At 41.0% G+C, this 20,815-nt stretch overlaps 2 protein-coding genes across 12 annotated transcripts in view; one reads left to right on the plus strand and one right to left on the minus strand.

The window, feature by feature from the left end:
- TFB1M (transcription factor B1, mitochondrial) overlaps positions 1–1,905 on the plus strand; it is a 39,509-nt gene extending 37,604 nt beyond the window's left edge. For all 6 annotated transcript variants that reach the window (XM_077349069.1, XM_077349028.1, XM_077349037.1 and 3 more), the window contains 2 exons: positions 263–390; positions 1,254–1,905. In XM_077349069.1, the coding sequence (XP_077205184.1) occupies positions 263–390; positions 1,254–1,500 (375 nt within the window). In that variant the 3' untranslated portion in view covers positions 1,501–1,905. The remainder of the gene's footprint in view (positions 1–262; positions 391–1,253) is intronic.
- TIAM2 (TIAM Rac1 associated GEF 2) overlaps positions 1,790–20,815 on the minus strand; it is a 127,136-nt gene continuing 108,110 nt past the window's right edge. For all 6 annotated transcript variants that reach the window (XM_077348938.1, XM_077348928.1, XM_077348947.1 and 3 more), the window contains 10 exons: positions 18,353–18,478; positions 13,465–13,573; positions 11,965–12,144; positions 11,141–11,259; positions 10,211–10,319; positions 7,470–7,528; positions 6,410–6,515; positions 5,471–5,558; positions 5,016–5,170; positions 1,790–2,928 (listed from right to left, as the gene is read on the minus strand). In XM_077348938.1, the coding sequence (XP_077205053.1) occupies positions 2,294–2,928; positions 5,016–5,170; positions 5,471–5,558; positions 6,410–6,515; positions 7,470–7,528; positions 10,211–10,319; positions 11,141–11,259; positions 11,965–12,144; positions 13,465–13,573; positions 18,353–18,478 (1,686 nt within the window). In that variant the 3' untranslated portion in view covers positions 1,790–2,293. The remainder of the gene's footprint in view (positions 2,929–5,015; positions 5,171–5,470; positions 5,559–6,409; positions 6,516–7,469; positions 7,529–10,210; positions 10,320–11,140; positions 11,260–11,964; positions 12,145–13,464; positions 13,574–18,352; positions 18,479–20,815) is intronic.

Here is a 20,815-nt window from a genome sequence, read left to right on the forward strand (position 1 = left end):
TTGATTCCAAACTTCTCCACATGCAGCCAGCTGGGTGACCTTGGACCAGTCACAGCTCTTTGAGGGTTGTTCTGACCGAGCTATCTTGTCAGAGAATATCTCACAGGGTTTCTGTTGTGGGGAGAGGAAGGCCATCCTAAACTGTTTTGAGACTTTTTGGGGTAGTGAAATGCAGGATATCAAAAACTCCTCCTCCTTTAAATGCAGGTTCTCATTAAATCAATTTAGATATGTTGAGTCTTATTTTTTTTTTGGTTCACAGGTGGATGTGAGTGTCATTCATTTTACACCACTGGTGCAACCAAAGATACAGCAGCCCTTTAAGCTGGTGGAGAAAGTTGTTCAGAGTGTTTTTCAGTTCAGAAGAAAACACTGTCATCAAGGAATAAGGTTTGAATTCTGCTTGTATCATTAGTGTGGATGCAACTGCTACTTAAAGTGTACTCACATCTGCATGTTTACTTGATGACTGTAACAGCTGAGGACAGTGAGAACTGCTACCATGGCTCAGACGTGAAGCATAGTGGTTAAAGTGCTCAGCTGGCACCTAGGGCAACCAGGGCCAGACCCCTGCTCTGGATGCTTGCTAGGTTACCTTGGGACCATCACACTTGCTCGAGTTAATTTGGGATTGTTGTTGTGAGGGAAGGAAGAGGTAGAGAATAACAGAATGTCATGAGCCAAGTTGGGAGAGAAGATGTGAGAATATATCTAAAATGCACCAGGTCAAACTCCAGAGTTCGAACAACATGCATATAACTCTGGCTTCTCAGGATACTGTACTTTGGTGTGTTCAGGTAACTGCTGTCCTTACCCTAGCTGCATGTATGCCTGAGCCAAGTGCAAGAAGAGCAGAGATAGTTGCCAAGATCAAAAAGCATGATTGTGCAGGGTCCCCGTCCCCCGCCCGATTAAGTCATCCCCAGCTCTCTGCCACACATTATTCAGGTGTGTTAAACATCCATCCTCTGAGGGAAAGGCTGTATTAGTCTTAGCCCTGTTACAATATAAGTTTGATCAGATGTTTTACTTAAGGAAGTTGGTGAGAAGTATGAAAGTTTTGCCATTGAAGTCCCTGAAGTGGGCTGATTGTACAACGTAAAATGAAACAAGTTATATTACAATATGGTCACTTTGCAGAGATTAGGTGCCACTAGTAGTTCTGGACTTGATGAATTTTAAAAATCATAATTTAATATAATGACAATTTGTACAGCCTCCTTTTCTCAATCCTTGCCACTGCTTCTTTTCAGAATCTTGTTTCCTGAAGCAGAACGTTTGAAAAAAGCTGAACAGATGCTCATGTTAGCTGATGTTGATCCAACTCTGCGCCCAACGGATCTTTCAATTTTTCACTTCAAAAACCTTTGTGACGTGTACAGGAAAATGTGTGATGAAGATCCAAAGCTGTTTGCTTACAACTTCCGGGAAGAACTAAGAAAGAAGAAAATGAAGAACAGCAGCACCCAGGAAGGGACTGAGGATGACAGATTGCTTTAGTTAACTTTTAAATGTTACCTAAGCAAGAAAGAATGTAAATCTACCAATGGAATGATTTCAGCAACTGTGCATATTTCCATATCTTCTGGGAGCAAAGCATATCTGAAGTGAATGTAAGGGTGACAGAAGATCAGCATCAGGATTACAGACTAAATTGCATGCTTTCCCCTACACTGCAACACTCTCCCTATATTGACAATTTGATAGCTTAAGGACAAAACAGGCAGAAGACTGAATGCCTAAGTTGAGATCAATACTTGCAAGAAAAAAGCAAAACATAACAAAAGTCCTATTGAATTGAACATTTTACTGTACAGGCTTGTAGAGAAAATAAAAATACAATAAGATTACAGTACAGACTTTTGTATTTACATATATATAAAATAAAGTATAAACAACATCTTGCTTCATAGTGTGGGCTTTTATTTTTTAAACTCAATTAAAAATCTGACTGCTTTAAATAAAGCAAAAAATTAAAACCATGGAAATTAAATGCCCAAATCACTAAAGCTGCTTGGACCCTTATCAAATTGTAGATCATTTTTTCTTCACCCCTCTTTCCCTGTACTTTTTAAAAGGTACCTAATTTTATGCAAAAGAGAACTTAGTTTACAGATTCTGGGTGATTTAAACTAATGTTTTTGTTCCACAATAAATTAAAATAACTTAAGCCTTTACAACTACTTCTGTGGAGAAACACAGTAGTGCATTAAGTTGAAAAGTTAGTAGCTTCGCAGAATATAACAATCATCTGTTTTGGAATCTTGCAGGAGGAAAAATATGCCTCGGGAAGCTAGGACTTTCCATGCCTGTCCACAGTTTCATAAAAGCAGTCTTCATTAACCACTGAAGTTAAACTCTGCACACTAAATTCCCTTTCTAAAATTGAATTAAGATCAAAATTTGAAGCATCAGGATGACTGTCAAGTGATTGGTGATGCTCTTGCATGGTCAGCAAAGTTCCTCTGTCACGTCTGGTACTGTTCACCTTCCGTTTAATGGGACAGAAGTGGGCACGCACTAGTTTAGGATGTTCTCCTGCCCCGTGCCCATCATCGCTCTCAAGAGGATGCATCTCATCTGTGACCTCACTGACATTCTCAGAAATTTTCAGGCGTTTGAATTGGATTTCTATGTCCTTTGTGGGACTCCCTTTTTCTGGAATGTGCTGGTAGTCATCTTCGTCATCACTTAGAATATCAGATTCCTTAACAGGGCTGTTGGAAAAATCAGACGCACAGCTCTGCAGATGTTTCACAGGAGATGAATTTTTAGATTCCAGGATGCTGTCTGTCGTGTGGCAGCTGCTGCTTTGAGTACTGCTGCTGAGGCTGCATTCATCAGAATCCAGTGAATTGCCTTTGCCAGCCTCAGTGCTCCATTCATTACTGGACGAGTTCTTCAGTAGCTTCAAGGATCTTGAGGACGCTGCCCAATATAAAATACTTAAGTAATTTCAGTCCGATAAAAGGAATTGTATAAACAATAATGACAACCTGTAATACTAATAACAAAAATCTTACCATTAAATTATAATCTCTCCATTGGAATCTGACCTGAATGGCCCAGGCAGGCCCACTCTTGGAAGCTGAGCAGGCTTGACCCTGACTAGAGAGATCTCCAAGGAACACTAGGGTCACATGACATGGAGGCAGACAATGACAAACTACCTCCAAATGACTCTTGCCTGGCTGCCAGACAATCCTAGGATCTCCTTGCCTGCACTATACAAATGCCATGCAATAAATAAATAAATAATGTCAGTGTTTATTTTTGCCCCATCTCCTGAGATTTTGAGCGGATTACTTCAGAATAAAACACATATATAAACTAATATGATTTAAAATGGAAAACTCTTAATTGAAATACAGTTAAATACAGTTAAAATCTAAGACACAGTTCTGGCGTCAGCTGCCCAGATCTTATACTTGCTGGAGAAGGAGAGAGAGGAATTGGGAGGGCCCCCATTGACACATAAACTGGGGCTATGGAAGGAGGCCAGCACAATTCCGATGCTGCTTTGGGCCTCAACCATAGGCCTGGCAAGACAGCTCTGTTTTACAAGCCCTGCAGAACCGTTCAGGGTCCCACTGGGCTCTGATCTCATTTGATCTGATCTCATTCCACCAGGCTGGGCCCTGGCTGAGGCCAATTTAATCTCTTTAGGGCCACGGATCTTGAGCCAATTTTGCTCACTGGATCTTAGAAGTCTTTGGGGGGCGTACAAGGAAAGGTGGTCCTGCAGGTACCGTAACAGGTAGCTGGTCAGGCTGAACTGAGGCATTCTTGCGCCATCTTCACACAGGCATGGGCAAGACTTTTCACAAATTTTGAACTTGGCACCTGGACATGGGGAGTTATGGATACATATGTATGTGAGGTGTTATAAATCACACCAGCACCACGGAGGTGGGGGAAGCTTCCTTCTTGGTAGCTGTGAAAGCCAGCACATTGCTCCAGTGCCTAAGAGGAACAGCAGTGGTTGCTATTCAAGTGGAGCCAGCTGCCACAGCAAGGGAATTCCTGCCCTTGTCCATAAGGCCTGGGAGGTCAGTCAGCACTAGGTGACTCTGAAGCTATTGCCTGACATGAACTGCTTTCAGTTAGTGGGGGCTGATCTAGTTAGCAGTGGCACACACAGGGCTGGCTGCAAGGTTCCCCCTTCCTTCCCTTCAGAAATCCTTCAACCAGCCATTTCAAATGACATAGTACTTCAGTAGCCACAGTTAGACAAAAGCTGCTGAATGAATGACTTTATGTGGACTGGCTCTTTGCAAATCATCTTTATAAATCCAGGCATAAGCTGACATCAAGGTAACTTGGAGCCCCCAAGTGCCTAGGGAGCATGCAAGCCCATATCCTCTCATGTAGAGGGACTAAGGTAGCCTGAGGACCCTAAGCAGCAACAGAAGACACTCTTTGGACTAGCTTTCCAAATTGCTTGCCTATTTCCAATGCTAGATTGTACTCGATGCAATGTAGCTACTATAAAATAAGAACAGCTGTTTTTTTATACCCCGCTTTTCACTACTCAAAGGAGTCACAAAGCGGCTTACAATCACCTTTCCTTCCTCTCCCTATGATGTAGGTGAGGTTGAAAGAGCTCGAGAAGAATTGCTCTGAGAAAACAGCTCTTAAGAGAACTGTGATAAGTTCAAGGTCACCCAGCTGGAGGAGTCGGGAACCAAATAAGTGACTTTACCAAAACAATTAGGAAGGAGGTGTTTTGGTTAGCCAGAAAACTCAATGGAACATCAGTGCGACTTTAGCTTTTCAACCAACAGAAAGACAGCACAATACAGCATCATGCAACCCTTCTGCTATGGGTGGAAGTACAATTTACAGAGGAATAAGTCTAATTCCACTGCTATAAGAGCAACAATCACTGGACTTATCAAACACTTTCCAAAGGGTATAGCTCATCACACTTTGATGTGTATCTAAACATCTGAGAGCAGTATTAAAATGCCATGGATATAAATGTTTATGTTTGTGTGCAGAAAATTTCATCTCACCCAGTTTTGCTGAAACAGGAATTCGATTCTTTTGCAGAACCAGCCGACTCTTACACGTCTTCTCCAAAGGTGAGTCACATTTTATTTGACGCCTGAAATTCTCTCTTAGTATTGAACGAATCACTTTGACTATATTGGTCTTGCTTTCGCAGTCGCTGTAGATGTGAGGAAACATAATTACATTTTAAATCAGGCAGGTTCTTGAAAGTTGAAATGGAATGAAACCTTGAAGGTGAAGTAAAAAATGGAGAATCGGCATGAAGGCTTAGTTCTTTTAAGCAAATAGTAGGCTCACACAGCTGTCCGAGCTAAACAAGTAATATCCTGTGCAGTACATTTTTATAATCACAATTACCAAACCTTTATATTAAAAAAACGGCTAAGTTTTTAATGGATGGAAAGAGGAAACAATCTATCCGGGAATAAAGTCCCATGATCAACACTAGGAAGTGTACCTGCTACACAGCTGGAAGGTTGTTTCAGGTCTTCCTTCTAATTCTGATTTAGTATGAATCATTTCCCAGATGCAGTTGTTTTCTGCTCCTGCATATAGAGAAAAAATCCTTGCTGTTGTAAATATTTCATGATTTCAATATCTAGCAAAGTACTTTCCATACAACACTGAAAATAGGCTCAAACAAACATGATTTTCATGGAAGTTTTGTGATTTAAGTAGTCACATCCGTGGCCTTCTCTTAAATTATCAATTATCTCTTGTTAGCAATTAATCTTGCAGGGATATTTGACCCCATTGCTCATTTCCTTTCCTTCTGCTGTTCACAGTATATATATTCTCACATAAAAACTGAATTATAATATTGGCAAAAATTCATTCTCATTGCATGGATGGGAAAATTAAGAGGGTATGCTAGGGAAAAAATATATCCTGCCCTTATATACATTCTGAGGGCATTTAACAGTGTCATCACATTAGCAACTCAGTACTCTTTGCTAGGCTAGCATGAAATTAAAATTAACATGAAAGTACAGTTGCCAACCAATGTGAAGCTTTTAGTCCATTGGCTCGCTTTCTTTTATCCAATTAAACAAAGCTTTCTAGATACTAGACATTTTGAGGCTATTTAGAAGTGAATTTTCATTTGAGTAAATACAGAGAGCATTAAATGTATTTTCTGATCTAGAGATGCACATAAATTGTTCAGAGCTACATTAGAGACACTGAAATTCTTTTCACAACTGCCATTAAAAACTGTGATTAATGTGTTACTTGATTAACTACCCAGTTAATGCTTTTCAACCCACCTTCAACCTTTCCAACATGTAGAGGTTAGGAAGATGTTAGAAAGCAATAAATGCTGACACACTTCCACAAGTAACTTGCCTTATTGCTACTCAGCTTAAGGATCATGCACCTATAGTTTTATGAAAGTTACCTGCTGTATTCCCCAGTCGGACTTGAAGAGCAGATAAAGGAATCAGCCAGCGGAACTTGAATGAATCCAAGTCACCATGAGCATGCGTGGTACGGACATTAGTTGGCTTATGAAGGGAAGAAAAGAAAGAAAAATTAATTTTATATATATTTAAAGGTAGATGCATTTTAACAGATTTGTTTGATTTTAAATGAGGTCCCATTGAAACCAACAGAGCTTCCAAATGAATTTGTCTGGGATAGATATATTGATCCAGGTGGCCTATTAGAATTCCTCAAACACAATGCGTTCTTTACTATATAAATGTCAACCTTTAACAAAGACGTTTGGGGGGCTTGTGAAGTAAAGATTATAAATATTTCTCAGGGAAACTTAGAAGGTTTGGCTTTGGGCCCAGCATTTAACAAGGGACAGGCAGCCTTAAGTTCTTCATGGAGTCATTCTAAGCAGAGCATGTTTCTTGGCTGAAGACTGAGTCACCTGGTCAGTCCAACCATTTTGCTTGCCAGAATTCAATGTTCAATATTAATATGGTCACTGACATTGATGTTATAATATTGCACTAAATGCAAAGGGAAATCACTCAAAACTAGCCAGGCCCAGTTTTGTACTACCCTCTTCCCATAATGAGCAGTCTCATGCACCAATGGTAGCCTAGTGATTTGGGGTTGATGGCTGGCAGCAACTTCCACAATGGAACAGGCAGTTTTCCTTTCACCACTGCAGTCACAGATGTAGCTGCCAACTAATAAATAGTTTCATAGCTCAGAGGAATTGCATGGGTGATTTCTCACCCTGACCCAGACTACAGTCTGAGATGAGAGAGACACTGGGAACTTTCTTCCACCCTCCCAGCCAGAAAGAATTTTACTCAACCAGCCAGTGGCCCTGAGACCAGAAACAAGAAGAGGAAAGATGCGGGATTTGTCACTGGTCACAGGATCATAAAGCCTGAGAGGTTCTCTTTATGTAAACCACTTTGGAAGATGACTAGTAGAAAAGTAAGCTATAAAGATAATAAATAAATGTGGGCGTCAAAAAGTGGACCAAAGTAACTTACCAACTTTTTTTTGAGCTTGTAGTTTTCCTTATATACTAGTATGACAGCTCGTCTGAACACTAAGATAAATGAAGAAAAAATCCTTTTATACGTTATGCTTTGTTAAAGGATTAGTTGACATTTTATTTCTTTGAACCCAGAGTGTGTCCAGTTGTCAAGATGCACTGTCTTCTACAGATGTCTATGTAATGAATGCTATTGCATACTATAAACATCTGTTTGGCTTCCATGTCCTAGACATGCAGGTGAGCCAAATTGAGAATGTCTTCATTGAAGAACAAACTTTGCATGATTGTCCTAGATACTCTAGTCTGAACTCTGACCCACCTCCCCCTCCATTATTTTTTGATTAAACATGATCCATTGTGCCAGTCCAGCCATGTACCCTCTCATCTGTTCATTTCTTCTGTGGAAGCCACAACTAGTTGCTTCACGGTCCCTTCCAAGATCTCTACTCCATTTTCATTCCTTATCTTCACTATTCCCCCACCCACCCACCCAGTAAACTGGATTAAATGTATTGTGGGTAAAAGCAGTGCCAACTTTTGCAACTGTGCAAATCCAGTGTTCTTTAAGAAAATCCTTCAACTTGCAGTTCCAGGAGGAAGAAGCATGTATGACTGAGTAACGTGCAAGTACTTGTTCTCAGATAACGAGCTTCAAAAACGAAGTAAAGTGAAATGAACTGCAACAAGAGTGCTAGTTGAAATATACCTTGATAATTATAACCTTTATTATATACAAATGCTATTTGGTCCCTTATCAAGAGTTACTTATAATACAGAGGTGCATCACTCAAAAATTACATATACTGACAGCACAGCAGTTTGCATGATTACTACTTCCATTTTGGAATGCAGCAGACAACTTGTAAGCTAGGCTAAAATAGTGCATGTACTGGAAATAAACAAACAAAATGATGACAATTGAGTGTGTGTCCATGTTTGTAAGATGGCCTTCAGTGTCTGATCACAAATCTTAGCTAATCAGACTTTTGCAGTCTCTTTTTGATAGCACAGACAGAACACACACAGAGAGACAAACAACCGGCAATGCAATCTAGTTGATACTAGTTATTTAAAGAGCAGATCCAACTGTGCAGACGTGAAAGGGGATGAACTGCAGAAATTCTCTGCTTTGTCTAAATCCAGGGTTATTTTTATGCCAGCATGGATTGGTACTGTGTACTAGCACCATTTCTGTGATTCTCCCAAGACTTACTGGTGAGGTGGTCAGATGACAGGATCCCAGAGAAGGCCACCACAGCCACGACACAAACTAGAGAAGGCAAGGTGGGGCAGGCATGGGTGTGCCCTAAGTTGGGAGAGAAAGGAATGACCACAATCCTCTGTGCTGGGTGGGTAATGGACCATCTGCTATCTTCCTGTCTCCATTATGGAGTGCAGGGAGGTGGGGCAATGGCAGGGCAGGTGCAGGCCCAAGCTAGGCAAGGAGCTGCAGTTACACCATGAGCTGGGTGGGTGCCGAGCTTAGAAGTGACAGTGGAGGACCTGATGGAGAAGAGGCCAAATAAGGGGAGTCGGTGGGAGAAGAGCCCAGCAGTGGATAAAGAGTTGGCTGTCTGAAAACTGTTTAGACAGGCTGGGCAACAGGGCAAGCTGCCACAGGAGCTGGGGGTGGGGGGTGAAGCCCAGCAGAGAAGCTGGTGGGGGAAGAAGCTGGGCGAGAAGATCCCAGTGGAGGAGGAGAAACCGGCAGTCAGTCATGTGCTCTCCCTTGCAAGGTAGAAGATAGGTGACATAAGCAGACCTCAGCTCATAGAGCCACCACCTATGCCTGTCCTTTCATGGATCTAGGCTTCAGGCAGGCTGAAAACTGATTCTAACTGGAGAGAGGAACTACTGTTATTAAAATAAATACATAGATAAGCCCTCAGTTTCAGTCGCATTATTGAATTCATTAAAAAGCTATAGAATCTTTATGATTCTACAAAACCTTTGGTCTGATTTACCAGAGTGCTTTTGTGCTCTAGGGCAAGATTGTTAACAAAAATAAAAAGCCTTTTTATTTTTCATAGTAGAAAAATGGATCCTGTAAAAATAGGTGCTGCAGTGTCACACAGTTCTGGAGAGTAAGTGGCTGGGTGAGGCACAGGGCCAGGGCCTTGTAAAAAAGTTGGCAGCCCTACTTTGCAATGCATCAGAAGGCATGACACAAATTTTGAATTTTCTATAGAAAGTGGACTGTAATTATATATGAGTACAACAAGAAGTCACTCATTTTAATGACAAGAGTAAAGATATATGAGAGCTCTGAGAGTGGTGTGAGTTGAGCTGTATCCTGTTCCAACTCTCACATCAGCCATGCCTCATACTGTTTTTCTGTATTAACCTCCCTGCTTCTGTAATAGGTACCTAGCTCATAACATTTACTAAGATAGTGGGTTGGATCCACTATCACCAAGCCACTTCCTGGAGCCAAGGGACAGGATCTTCACCAGCCTCCATCCCCACACGCATACAGACTTCCATATCATAGCCAGCAGTACTCTTGGGGGGCCCATAATGGTGGATGCAGCTGGAGAAGAAAATCCAGCTCCTCTTGCAGGAATCTGACTTCAACCCATTGTAGGCGAAGAGGTTTCGGGAATTAAGGAGCAGAGTTAATATTATTTAGTTGCTACTTTTTTCTTCAGAGCAGGAGAGTTACTGGCATCCATTGTTCCCTTGCTTCCTAGTGAAGTGTCTACTGCAGGTGATAATTTAGGTCAGGTGACTCACCAAACACTGTGAGCTCCAAGTCCTTTCTGGTTTTGCCTAGGGATGGGAATGGATTCAGCCACAAAACAGTCGAGTGCATAAGAAGCTCTCCCATTGAAAGTTCTGTGACCTGTGCTCATTGCAAAACAGAAGGCATGTTTTAAGCGTTCATAAAAAGAGAAGGTGACCCAAGAAACAAAAGAGAATACACATTTCCTTGATTCTAATGAAGCTAGATAAAACAGCTTGTGAACAAGGTAAGCAAATGATTCCTTCAATAACAGTGGCAACATTTATCATGATACAGCTTTCAGTGAAAAACATCTGAAGTAATCTGAAGCTGATTTCTGCATCTCAGTTTCCCAAGCATTATTTTGTGGTGCCCTTTATATTAGATGGTCTAAACATAGACACAAGATTCCAGACATCCTATGGCCCTAGCAATCTTTCAGTATGGAACCTGGCCCTTAAAATAAGTCATCTGTTCTTAGGAATAGATTCAGGTGGGTTGCTGTGTCGGTCTGAAGCAACAGAACAAAGTCCAGTGGCACCTCTAGGACCAACCAAGTTAGTCTGCTTTGTATCTGACAAAGTGTGCATGCACATGAAAGTTTATACCTTCAAAAAAACGTTGGTTTTAAAGATGGCACTGGACTTAAATTTTAGCTTAAAGCCATAGCTGTATTGTTCTGCCATTTGCTTGGAATAACAGTGGGGTAAGAAACACAATTACTTTACACTATTAATACGTGAAACAGACAGCAATCCAAACTGCTCAAGAAGTTGCTGGTGAGTGGCATTTTCCTGTTGAAAGCTTCTAATTTCTATTAAGAGCTACCCACAGAAGGAGTGTAGTTACACAAGTTAAAAATGGCTTAATTATTCCATCAGGACAGAGGCCAAACTGCCCTAAGGATTGGGTTACTTGCAGGAATTAAAGTGTTCCCTTACCTCCTTCTCAATTCCATTTTGATCTGCAACCAGTTGGTCAAACACAGCACCATAGTCTTCATAAATTTTCTGCATCTCATTGATGTGGCTGGCTACTTTTCCCATTGCTTTCAGTGCCTCTGCAGTGTTCAAAATAAGTCAGTAGTTTAGTTGCATGTATCAGAATAAAATGTGCAATGAATCTGCTTAAAATCTTGGAATATTACCTTAGGAAATTCAAGAAACAAGTACATTGAAACCACAGAGGGCCAAGGGGTTTCATTATGCTATTTGAAGTGGAACAGATGACAATGCAAACCACTTTCAGGGGCTCCTGTCTTGATCAATAGAGGGGGCTCTCCAGATGGTTCTGGAGCCTTAACTAGATCAACAAAAGTATTCCAAAGAAAAGATTTACAGAACAGTTAAGACCACCCAAGTCACATGGGAAACCACAGGGAGGGGCGATAGTTCAGAGGTAGACTACTTCCTTGGGGTGCAGAAGATCCCAGGTTCAATCCCCAGCATCTCCAGTTAAAAGATCTCTGAGACCCTGGAGAGACCTCATCAGTCTGAGCAGACAATACTGATGGACCAATGGTCTGATTCAATATATGTTTTGAGCCGGCTGCTGGGATCAAACTCCCAGCCTCATGGGCAGAGCTTCAGACAGCATTTCGGCTGCCTTACTACCCTACACCACAAAAGGCTAATATATAGCATAAAACTAATATATATATATTAGTTCGAAGGATTAAGAAATATATAATCTCAAAGTGCTCCGTGTGTGATTTCTTAATTATTCCATTGAACTTCTGCTACAATTGTGAGTTCCTGCAAAGTACCTGTGAGGTGGTGATGCTCCTCACTCTCAGTGTCTGTCAGAGATACCAACTCTTTTAGGAGCAGTGGGTACTTCAGAACTCTCTGCACTGGCTTGATGAGAAAGGACTCCAGTGTGGAAGAATGCTGCTTTGCAGGGTTGCGAGCATCCAAAAATGCCTTGAAGGCTTTATCTGTTTTAGCTGAAGGGGGGAAAATGTGGATGTTAGTTTTCAGAAAGGATCCACACAAACTTCTCCCAAGCATCGCAGATCACATTATCTACATACAACTACTACTCAATGGGATAAAGTTGATCAGGGCCATTGTACTGTTTTGTTTGCAGTGGGAAACAACTCATCATAGGCAGGCTACAGAGGATTCGGTTACACGATTAACGCAATCAACACTCTCAGTGGATCAGTAGACAAAGCATCCCAGACATCACTGGGTTGATAAATACAATAGGATCATTTCATTTTTCATCACTAGCAATGAATATTTGGAATGACCTTTTTTTTATTGAACTTTGCAAATCCTAAGGAGCCTTTTTAAAAATGGAGAGACCAGCACAGACCTCATGTGAGCAGATCAAAGGAAAAAATATTTCCATCTACACTTTGCTTTATGTTGCTTAGGCTACCATACTGACTCATGAGCATGTCATTCAATTAGTATAAAAGTTGCTGTTTTCAGAAGCAACACAAGTTTACCGAAACAGCATCTGTTAGTCGATCTGCATCTGCACCAGTTGACTGTCATTGGAGACGCCCTAATACAGATCCTGATGCAGTCAGCATCACATTAAGACTGGGAACATTGATACATCTAGGATTTGCCTCTGAAATGGACTATTACCACAAGAACCAGTCCACTCTTTTGCAGTCTATCACATTTTATCCCCCCATTCCTCCATGGAGCTTAGGGTGACTTACATGGTAACTTTCATCCTAACAACTTTGTAAATTGGGTTAGGCTTGGAGAGACATCTGGCCCAAGGTCACCTAGCAAGATTCATGGCAGAGGAGGCACAACTAATGTGTCCCATCCTAGTCTAGCAGTGATTCCTATGCCACACTGCCACACTGACATTGGTTCACATGAAAATCTACTCAGAAGCAGCTATAACAACAAATTCTTTCAGGCCACATCTATCAATCAGTAAAATTATTCTTGGATATGTTTTTTTTTGTTAGGAAAAAGACTGAGTGTCAGCTGTTGTCCGGACAAATTAAGTGTTGTTTTTTTTTAAAGCTTGCAAAACCTCACTACCCTCTCTTCTTATGTGCACATAAGAGACACAGGAAAAGCAGTTCCAGAAATAAAGAAGGACAACCAAAATCAAAAGAAATATGAGCAATGCTGGTAGACCCTGTCTCGTTTCCTAAGTGCCATATTTTATTATATGGCTGAGAGCAAAACTAAAGCAAAAATCATTTTCAGAATGTTCTCACCCTGCAAAAATTATTGTTTTGCTGCTTAAAATCAGTCACATGCAAGGATTACCTCACCAATGCAATTACCTCTTTCAAGAACTTTCTGGACTTTTATGTGGTTTGCACAGAATCCACTGTACAGTTTGAAGTGATCAGCATAATACAGGAAAGAGCCTCCCAGAGAGAACAGCAGCTTCTGAAACCAGCACAGAGAAGAAAAGTTATTCTTACAGAAGCAGAAATAATCTTCATTTTGTGGTCAAGAATTAGCTCTACAAGCCAAAGTTAAAATAAACAAACATATCTTTGTAACTGTGGGCTGAATATCAAGACTTAGGCCTGGATCCAAGCTGTTCAACCCCCAAGAAAGATCTGTCAACTCCTTTTTCTATAACAGACTCCTCTGCCCCTTGGAAAGTGACTCCTGAAGGGATCTTCAGAAAAACCATGGGATGGAGTAATGGGATGTACAGTGTAGAGAATGATCTTGTGAAAAATACATCCTCCTTATTGGTAAATATGGAAGTGTCCTTAGCCTACAAACAATAGTAATGAAGTAGTGATAAAAAAGGATAAATTAAAGTATTTCTAAATACTGGATCAGATCAATGGCATATCCAGTCCAACACTCTGTGTCACAAAATGGCTAAACCCAGGTGCCATCAGGACACAAAACATTGCCACTACACCTTAGCACTTTTTAAAATGTACATACCACCTCACAGCCATATCTATGGATAATGTGCTTGTGATGCTAATAATATATTGCTCATCTTTTATGTTAGTAACTCTATTATGTGTATACAAGAAAATCAGATTTCACTTGTTGCCTGAGTGACCAATTAAAAATACATTTTCAGCCTTTTTCTCCATATGCCTCTTTATTACCTCTGCAAAACCATGTATCAGCATATAGGAAGTAATGCAGCAATATTTAAGGCTAGTTCTGCCGTGAATTCATTCTGCACATGCTAGATACTGCACTTTCAATTTGTTTTTGCAGCTGGATATTCCAGTGCAAAACAGGACAATCTGATTCTAAAGCACAGTGAAAGTACGTTATCTTTCTCAGAGATTAATTTGTTCAGCTTTTGAGCACAATACTTTTTTTTAGCCCGCCATACATATTGTTAATATGAGTCTGGGATGGGATTAGGGAGAGATCAGGCAAGCATGTGACATAGCATGTGGAATTCCAGAAAAGTAAAGACCAGACGGCACTTAACATATAGACGTTTCTAAAATGCAAAGCCCATGAATCAAGGCAAGCTGGGCAAGCTGGACGTGGTCAAACAAGAAATGACAAGACTGAACATCGACATTTTAGGAATCAGTGAACTAAAATGGACAGGAATGGGTGAATTTAATTCAGATGACCATCAGGTATACTACTGTGGACAAGAATCTCGCAGAAGAAATGGAGTAGCCTTCATAATCAATAAGAGAGTAGGAAAAGCAGTCTTGGGATACAATCCCCAAAATGACAGAATGATCTCAGTTCGAATCCAAGGCAAACCATTCAACATCACAGTGATCCAGGTCTATGCCCCAACCACTGCTGCTGAAGAGGATGAAGTTGATCAGTTCTATGAAGCCCTACAACACCTTCTAGAAGCAACGCCAAAAAATGATGTGCTTATCATCATGGGGGATTGGAATGCTAAAGTAGGAAGCCAAAAGATAACTGGGATAACAGGCAAGTTTGGCCTTGGAGTACAAAATGAAGCAGGGCACAGGCTGGTAGAATTTTGTCAAGAGAATACAATGGTCATAGCAAACACTCTTTTCCAACAACCCAAGAGACGACTCTACACATGGACATCACCAGACGGTCAACACAGAAATCAGATTGACTATGTGCTCTGCAGCCAAAGATGGAAAAGTTCTATCCAGTCAATAAAAACAAGACCAGGAGCTGATTGTGGTTCAGATCATGAGCTTCTTGTTGCAAAATTTAGGCTTAAATTGAAGAAAGTAGGGAAAAGCACTAGGCCACTCAGGTATGAACTAAATCATATCCCCGACGAATACACAGTAGAGGTGACAAATAGATTTAAGGAATTAGATCTGATAGACAGAGTGCCTGAAGAACTATGGACGGAGGTTCGCAACATTGTACAAGAGGTAGCAACTAAAACCATCCCAAAGAAAAAGAAATGCAAGAAATCAAAATGGCTGTCTGAGGAAGCTTTACAAATAGCTAAGGAGAGAAGGGAAGTGAAAGGCAAGGGAGAAAGAGAAAGATACACCCAATTGAATGCAGAATTCCAGAGAAAAGCTAGAAGAGATAAGAATGCCTTCTTAAATGAACAGTGCAAACAAATAGAAGAAAACAATAGAATGGGGAGGACCAGAGATCTTTTCAAGAAAATTGGAGATATGAAGAGAACGTTTCATGCAAAGTTGGGTATGATAAGGGACCAAAATGGTAGGGACCTCACAGAATCAGAAGAGATTAAACAAAGGTGGCAAAATTATACAGAACAACTATACAAGAGCGAGCTTAACATCCCTGATGACCACAGTGGGGTAGTTACTGACCTGGAGCCAGACATCCTGGAATGTGAAGTCAAATGGGCCTTAGGAAGTCTGAGCAACAATAAAGCTAGTGGTGGTGACAGCATTCCAGTTGAACTATTCAAAATCTTAAAGGACGATGCAGTAAAAGTGCTACACTCAATATGCCAGCAAATTTGGAAAACTCAACAATGGCCACAGGATTGGAAAAGGTCAGTTTACATTCCAATCCCAAAGAAGGGCAATGCCAAAGAATGTTCAAACTACCGCACCATTGCACTAATTTCTCATGCTAGCAAAGTTATGCTCAAAATCCTACAAGCTAGGCTCCAGCAATATGTGGACCGAGAACTTCCAGAAGTACAGGCAGGATTTCGAAGAAGCAGAGGAACTAGAGATCAAATTGCCAACATACGCTGGATCATGGAGAAAGCTAGGGAGTACCAGAAGAACGTCTACTTCTGCTTCATTGACTATGCTAAAGCCTTTGATTGTGTGGAGCACAACAAACTGTGGCAAGTTCTTAAAGAGATGGGAATACCAGAGCATCTTATTTGTCTTTTGAGAAATTTATATGCAGGTCAAGAAGCAACAGTGAGAACTGAACATGGAATCACTGATTGGTTCAAAATTGAGAAAGGAGTTCGGCAAGGCTGTATACTGTCGCCTTGCCTATTTAACTTGTATGCAGAGCACATCATGAGAAATGCGGGATTAGAGGAGTCACAAATTGGGATCAAGATTGCAGGGAGAAATATCAACAACCTCAGATATGCAGATGATACCACTCTAATGGCAGAAAGTGAAGAGGAACTAAAGAGCCTGTTGATGCGGGTGAAGGAGGAGAGTGCAAAGGTTGGCTTGAAACTCAACATCAAGAAAACAAAGATCATGGCATCCAGCCCTCTCAATTCCTGGCAAATAGATGGGGAAGAAATGGAGATAGTGACAGATTTTATTTTCCTGGGCTCCAAGATCACTGCAGATGGGGACTGCAGCAAAGAAATTAAAAGACGCTTGCTCTTGGGGAGGAAAGCTATGGCAAATCTAGACAGCATCCTAAAATCAGAGACATCACCCTGCCAACAAAAGTGCGTTTAGTCAAGGCTATGGTCTTCCCAGTTGCAATGTATGGCTGCGAAAGTTGGACCATAAGGAAGGCCGAGCGTCAAAGAATTGAGGCTTTTGAACTCTGGTGCTGGAGAAGACTCTTGCGAGTCCCTTGGACTGCAAGGCGAACAAACCGGTCAGTCCTAGAGGAGATCAACCCTGACTGCTCTTTAGAAGGCCAGATCCTGAAGATGAAACTCAAATACTTTGGCCACCTCATGAGAAGGAAGGACTCCCTGGAGAAGAGCCTAATGCTGGGAGCGATCGAGGGCAAAAGAAGAAGGGGACGACAGAGAATGAGGTGGCTGGATGGAGTCACTGAAGCAGTAGGTGCAAACTTAAAGGGACTCCGAGGAATGGTGGAGGACAGGAAGGCCTGGAGGATCATTGTCCATGGGGTCGCGATGGGTCGGACACGACTTTGCACATAACAACAAAAATGCAAAGCATTACAAAAGTGATTTAGAAGGGAATGTTTAGTAAACTTAATTTACTTTTACAAAAGAGTTGTAAAACAGATACACTGTTAATGTCAGAAACAATGTAATATTACACAAACCAGAATTTTGTTTCTATTTTTTTTAAATTTAAATGAGAATCCAATATAAATCCTATGGCAAAACGGTGGCATAGAATGGTATATTTGCAACCCAGACTAAGAACGGTCTTTCTCAGGCTTTCCTGGAGGAATGCTTGACTACTGAATTGGCTGTAAACAATGAGTTTGATAGTGCGCAATGCACATGTGCCTTCAGATATCAAAGTGAATGGGAGCAAGAGCCCATATTTTGGCACTGTTATATTACTATTATTAAATAGCTAACAAGCTCTGAAAACCAAATTCATTTTACAAATTACATCTCTTCAATTATAGCAGACCAAAGAAGACATATGAGCTGATTCTATCTTGGAATTTGGGGTCCCAATACATAAAAAAGATAAGCCATCACTCAGCCTTTATCACTGTGGGAAAAGACAACATTATTTACATATTCATTCAAACCTAAACTTGTGCTACCAACCATCACACCATGCTTGTGAAAATTTTGAGAAAGCCACTGCCTAAATATTATGATCAAGGAGCATAAAGAGGGAACAGTGGCTTTTAGGCTCTACAAATTGCATAAGTAGTGCCAGAGAGAAGCCACAGAAGCATCGCAACAGCAGCAAACATATAAATGCACTCCATGTCTCTCAATTAATTCAGTGTCAAAATAGGTTGCTTTCCTTACAAGCACTTTAGATTTTATGTACAAAACCCGTCCACTTGGAAATGGGGGAAAGAAGGTGGAAATAAGCTTTACTATTAGGATGCACTTTTGGAAGTGAAACGAGATATTATATTTACCCGGAACTGAGAAGGGGTTTCAAGGGCGTTAAAATCCAGGCAGGAGGAAATTCCATCTTCAAGGGTCTCTAAAAACACCTTCTGAAAATCCAGCATCTCTGGAAGGCTGCCAAACAAAGACTCCATCTGCACAGGGGAAGGCAGGAGAGAGGGGGATTCAAACTTGGGGGATAGGAGTTTTTCATAATGCTGCCTGTTAGCAGGAATAGGAAGAGGAAATGAATAGGTTTGCTGCAAGATACTTTTATGTTTTGTGTCCTTGAAATTAGTTTTGCACTGTTATCTGCCCTGAGTCTGCGATGATACCGTGGTATATAAATGTTCAAATTAAATACAAGGGATAAATAAGGGGCTACTTATTTTCTGTTTATTTATATTCTCCCCTATCTTTGAAAACTCGGGGCAGATTACAGTAATACAGTAACACAGTACCATCTAAAATTTCAGAAATATAAAATAAAATTTAGATTAATTAAATTAAGCATTCAAGTGTTAAAACATTAAAACAAAGAATTAATTATTAATATTGTTCATAATATTTTGCCTTTCATATGGGGCATGGGGGGGGGTCATGCAAGACAACTCTTCTTAAAAGCTTTAGCTTGGCGGAGTCAGACAGAGAGATGAGTCATTTCCATTGTTACCCTAGGCCTGGCAGAATAGCTGTTTTGCAAGCCCTGCTTCAAAATCAACTTCTTTACTCACATGTATTATAATACTTCTGGAGATGCTTGGAGTGAAACTATAGTGTGTGTAAAGAAAAAGAGGTGGGGCATTAATGGAGTGGATTGTGTAAGTGCTTTGCCTTCGGGCACAATGAAAATTTCACTTAACATGATTGAATTTGTCTCAGAGTTTGACCCTGAGCCCAAAGGAACAGTTCAGTTCTACAATAAACATTTTTGGAAGTATTTGTCAGAAGTGCAGTCAACTTTTAGAGCACAGGCATTACTACAATGCTACAGATACAGGAACGCATAGCTTCCCTGTTTCCATTGTGGTTGCCACAGTGGCAACAGGGCTTCCCCATAGCATCTTTCCCTAAAGTTTTCTTGATCTGTTTCCCCCAAGGAGTGATTGTTCCTCCCCTACAGTAGCAGCAGGGCTTTTCAGAGTTTTTCGTTTGCTTGTTTGTTAACTGGCAATGAAATATTTTGATATCAGTATTGGTGGTGAAAAATGGCATCAATTGCTGCTGACTAGAGGTGACCTCAAGGGTTTTCAAGGCAAGAGACAAACAGAGGTGGTTTGCCATTGCTTGGCTCTGTGTAACAACCCTGAACTTCTTGGTGGTCTCCCATCCAAATACTAAGCAGGACAGATCATGCTTAGCTTCTGAGACTAGCCAGAGCTAGCCAAGTCAGGGCAGCTCCTTTTATAATGGAGATATATCTTTTCCTTTAAGGAGCTAGAAAATTACTTTTTAAAAGAGCTGGAAATTCAAATAAGTTGTTACACATATTGTTATTATGGTATTTCCAATATAACAATATTCAGCGGCTGATTTTTGGCCAGGGTTAGGAAAACCTGCCCCTGTCTGTGACAAACCAAGGCTTTACTATAGTCATGCCCAGACTTTGGAGTACAACAGAATTGGGAAAGATCAGGAGAAGGTGAGCTGAGTGGGACACCAAAGTGCCATGATGCCTTGGATAAGTAGGGGAAATAAACTCACTTTCTAACAGCATCAATCCCAGGGCAAACAGCCACTATGGAAAAGGCTGCACTCTTGCCAAAAGAGATTTTTTCTTTCATGTGTGACACAGTGTAGTATTGTAACATATTGTCAAGCAAGCTGTCATGATCCCAAAACTTACCCAAGCCGGGGGGGGGGGGGCAGTTCACACCCTGAGGTGGTACATTGTGAGTACCTAGTCCATGACAAGCTATTGGCCTGGCCTGGCCTGGCTGGGCCAGCCTTCCCACCATGATTCATACATTAATGGGAGACTTGCCCTGAGTTGCATGTCCTTAGAATGGACACTCAGTTCTACCTAAGTGCTTTGAAATTTTCAGACGGGATTTCTGCAGTAGTGATTTGATAAGTGTTTGTGGTCTGCTTTACTAAATGTTTTAGCAAATGTTTTAATATATTCTGCTTTGGTGTTGTAAGACAAATTGAATTTTTAATTGTATATTCTATGGTGATTAATATGTAAACGATGCCTTTGAAGATGTGCCTGTTAACTGTGGGTTACACTCCAGGAGCAGGAGGTTGGATGTGCAGATTTAGCTGGCTAGCTTTAGACAACAAAGGACAACCCTATAAGGGGAATTGTCTTGAAATGTAAATGCTGCTTTTCTCAGATGTGCTGTGATGTTGCCCATCATGGCCTGGTGTGAAATTCCAGACAGACAGTCTCAGGGTGTGGTGTCACCTTCTGCCTGCTCATGAACAGAGAGCCTTATTGAGTCAGGTTGAGTAAGCAACTTGAGTAACCAACTGAGAAGCATCTCCATTTC

Source organism: Paroedura picta, chromosome 1, assembly GCF_049243985.1.
Source record: "Paroedura picta isolate Pp20150507F chromosome 1, Ppicta_v3.0, whole genome shotgun sequence".
NCBI classification, from domain to species: domain Eukaryota; kingdom Metazoa; phylum Chordata; class Lepidosauria; order Squamata; family Gekkonidae; genus Paroedura; species Paroedura picta.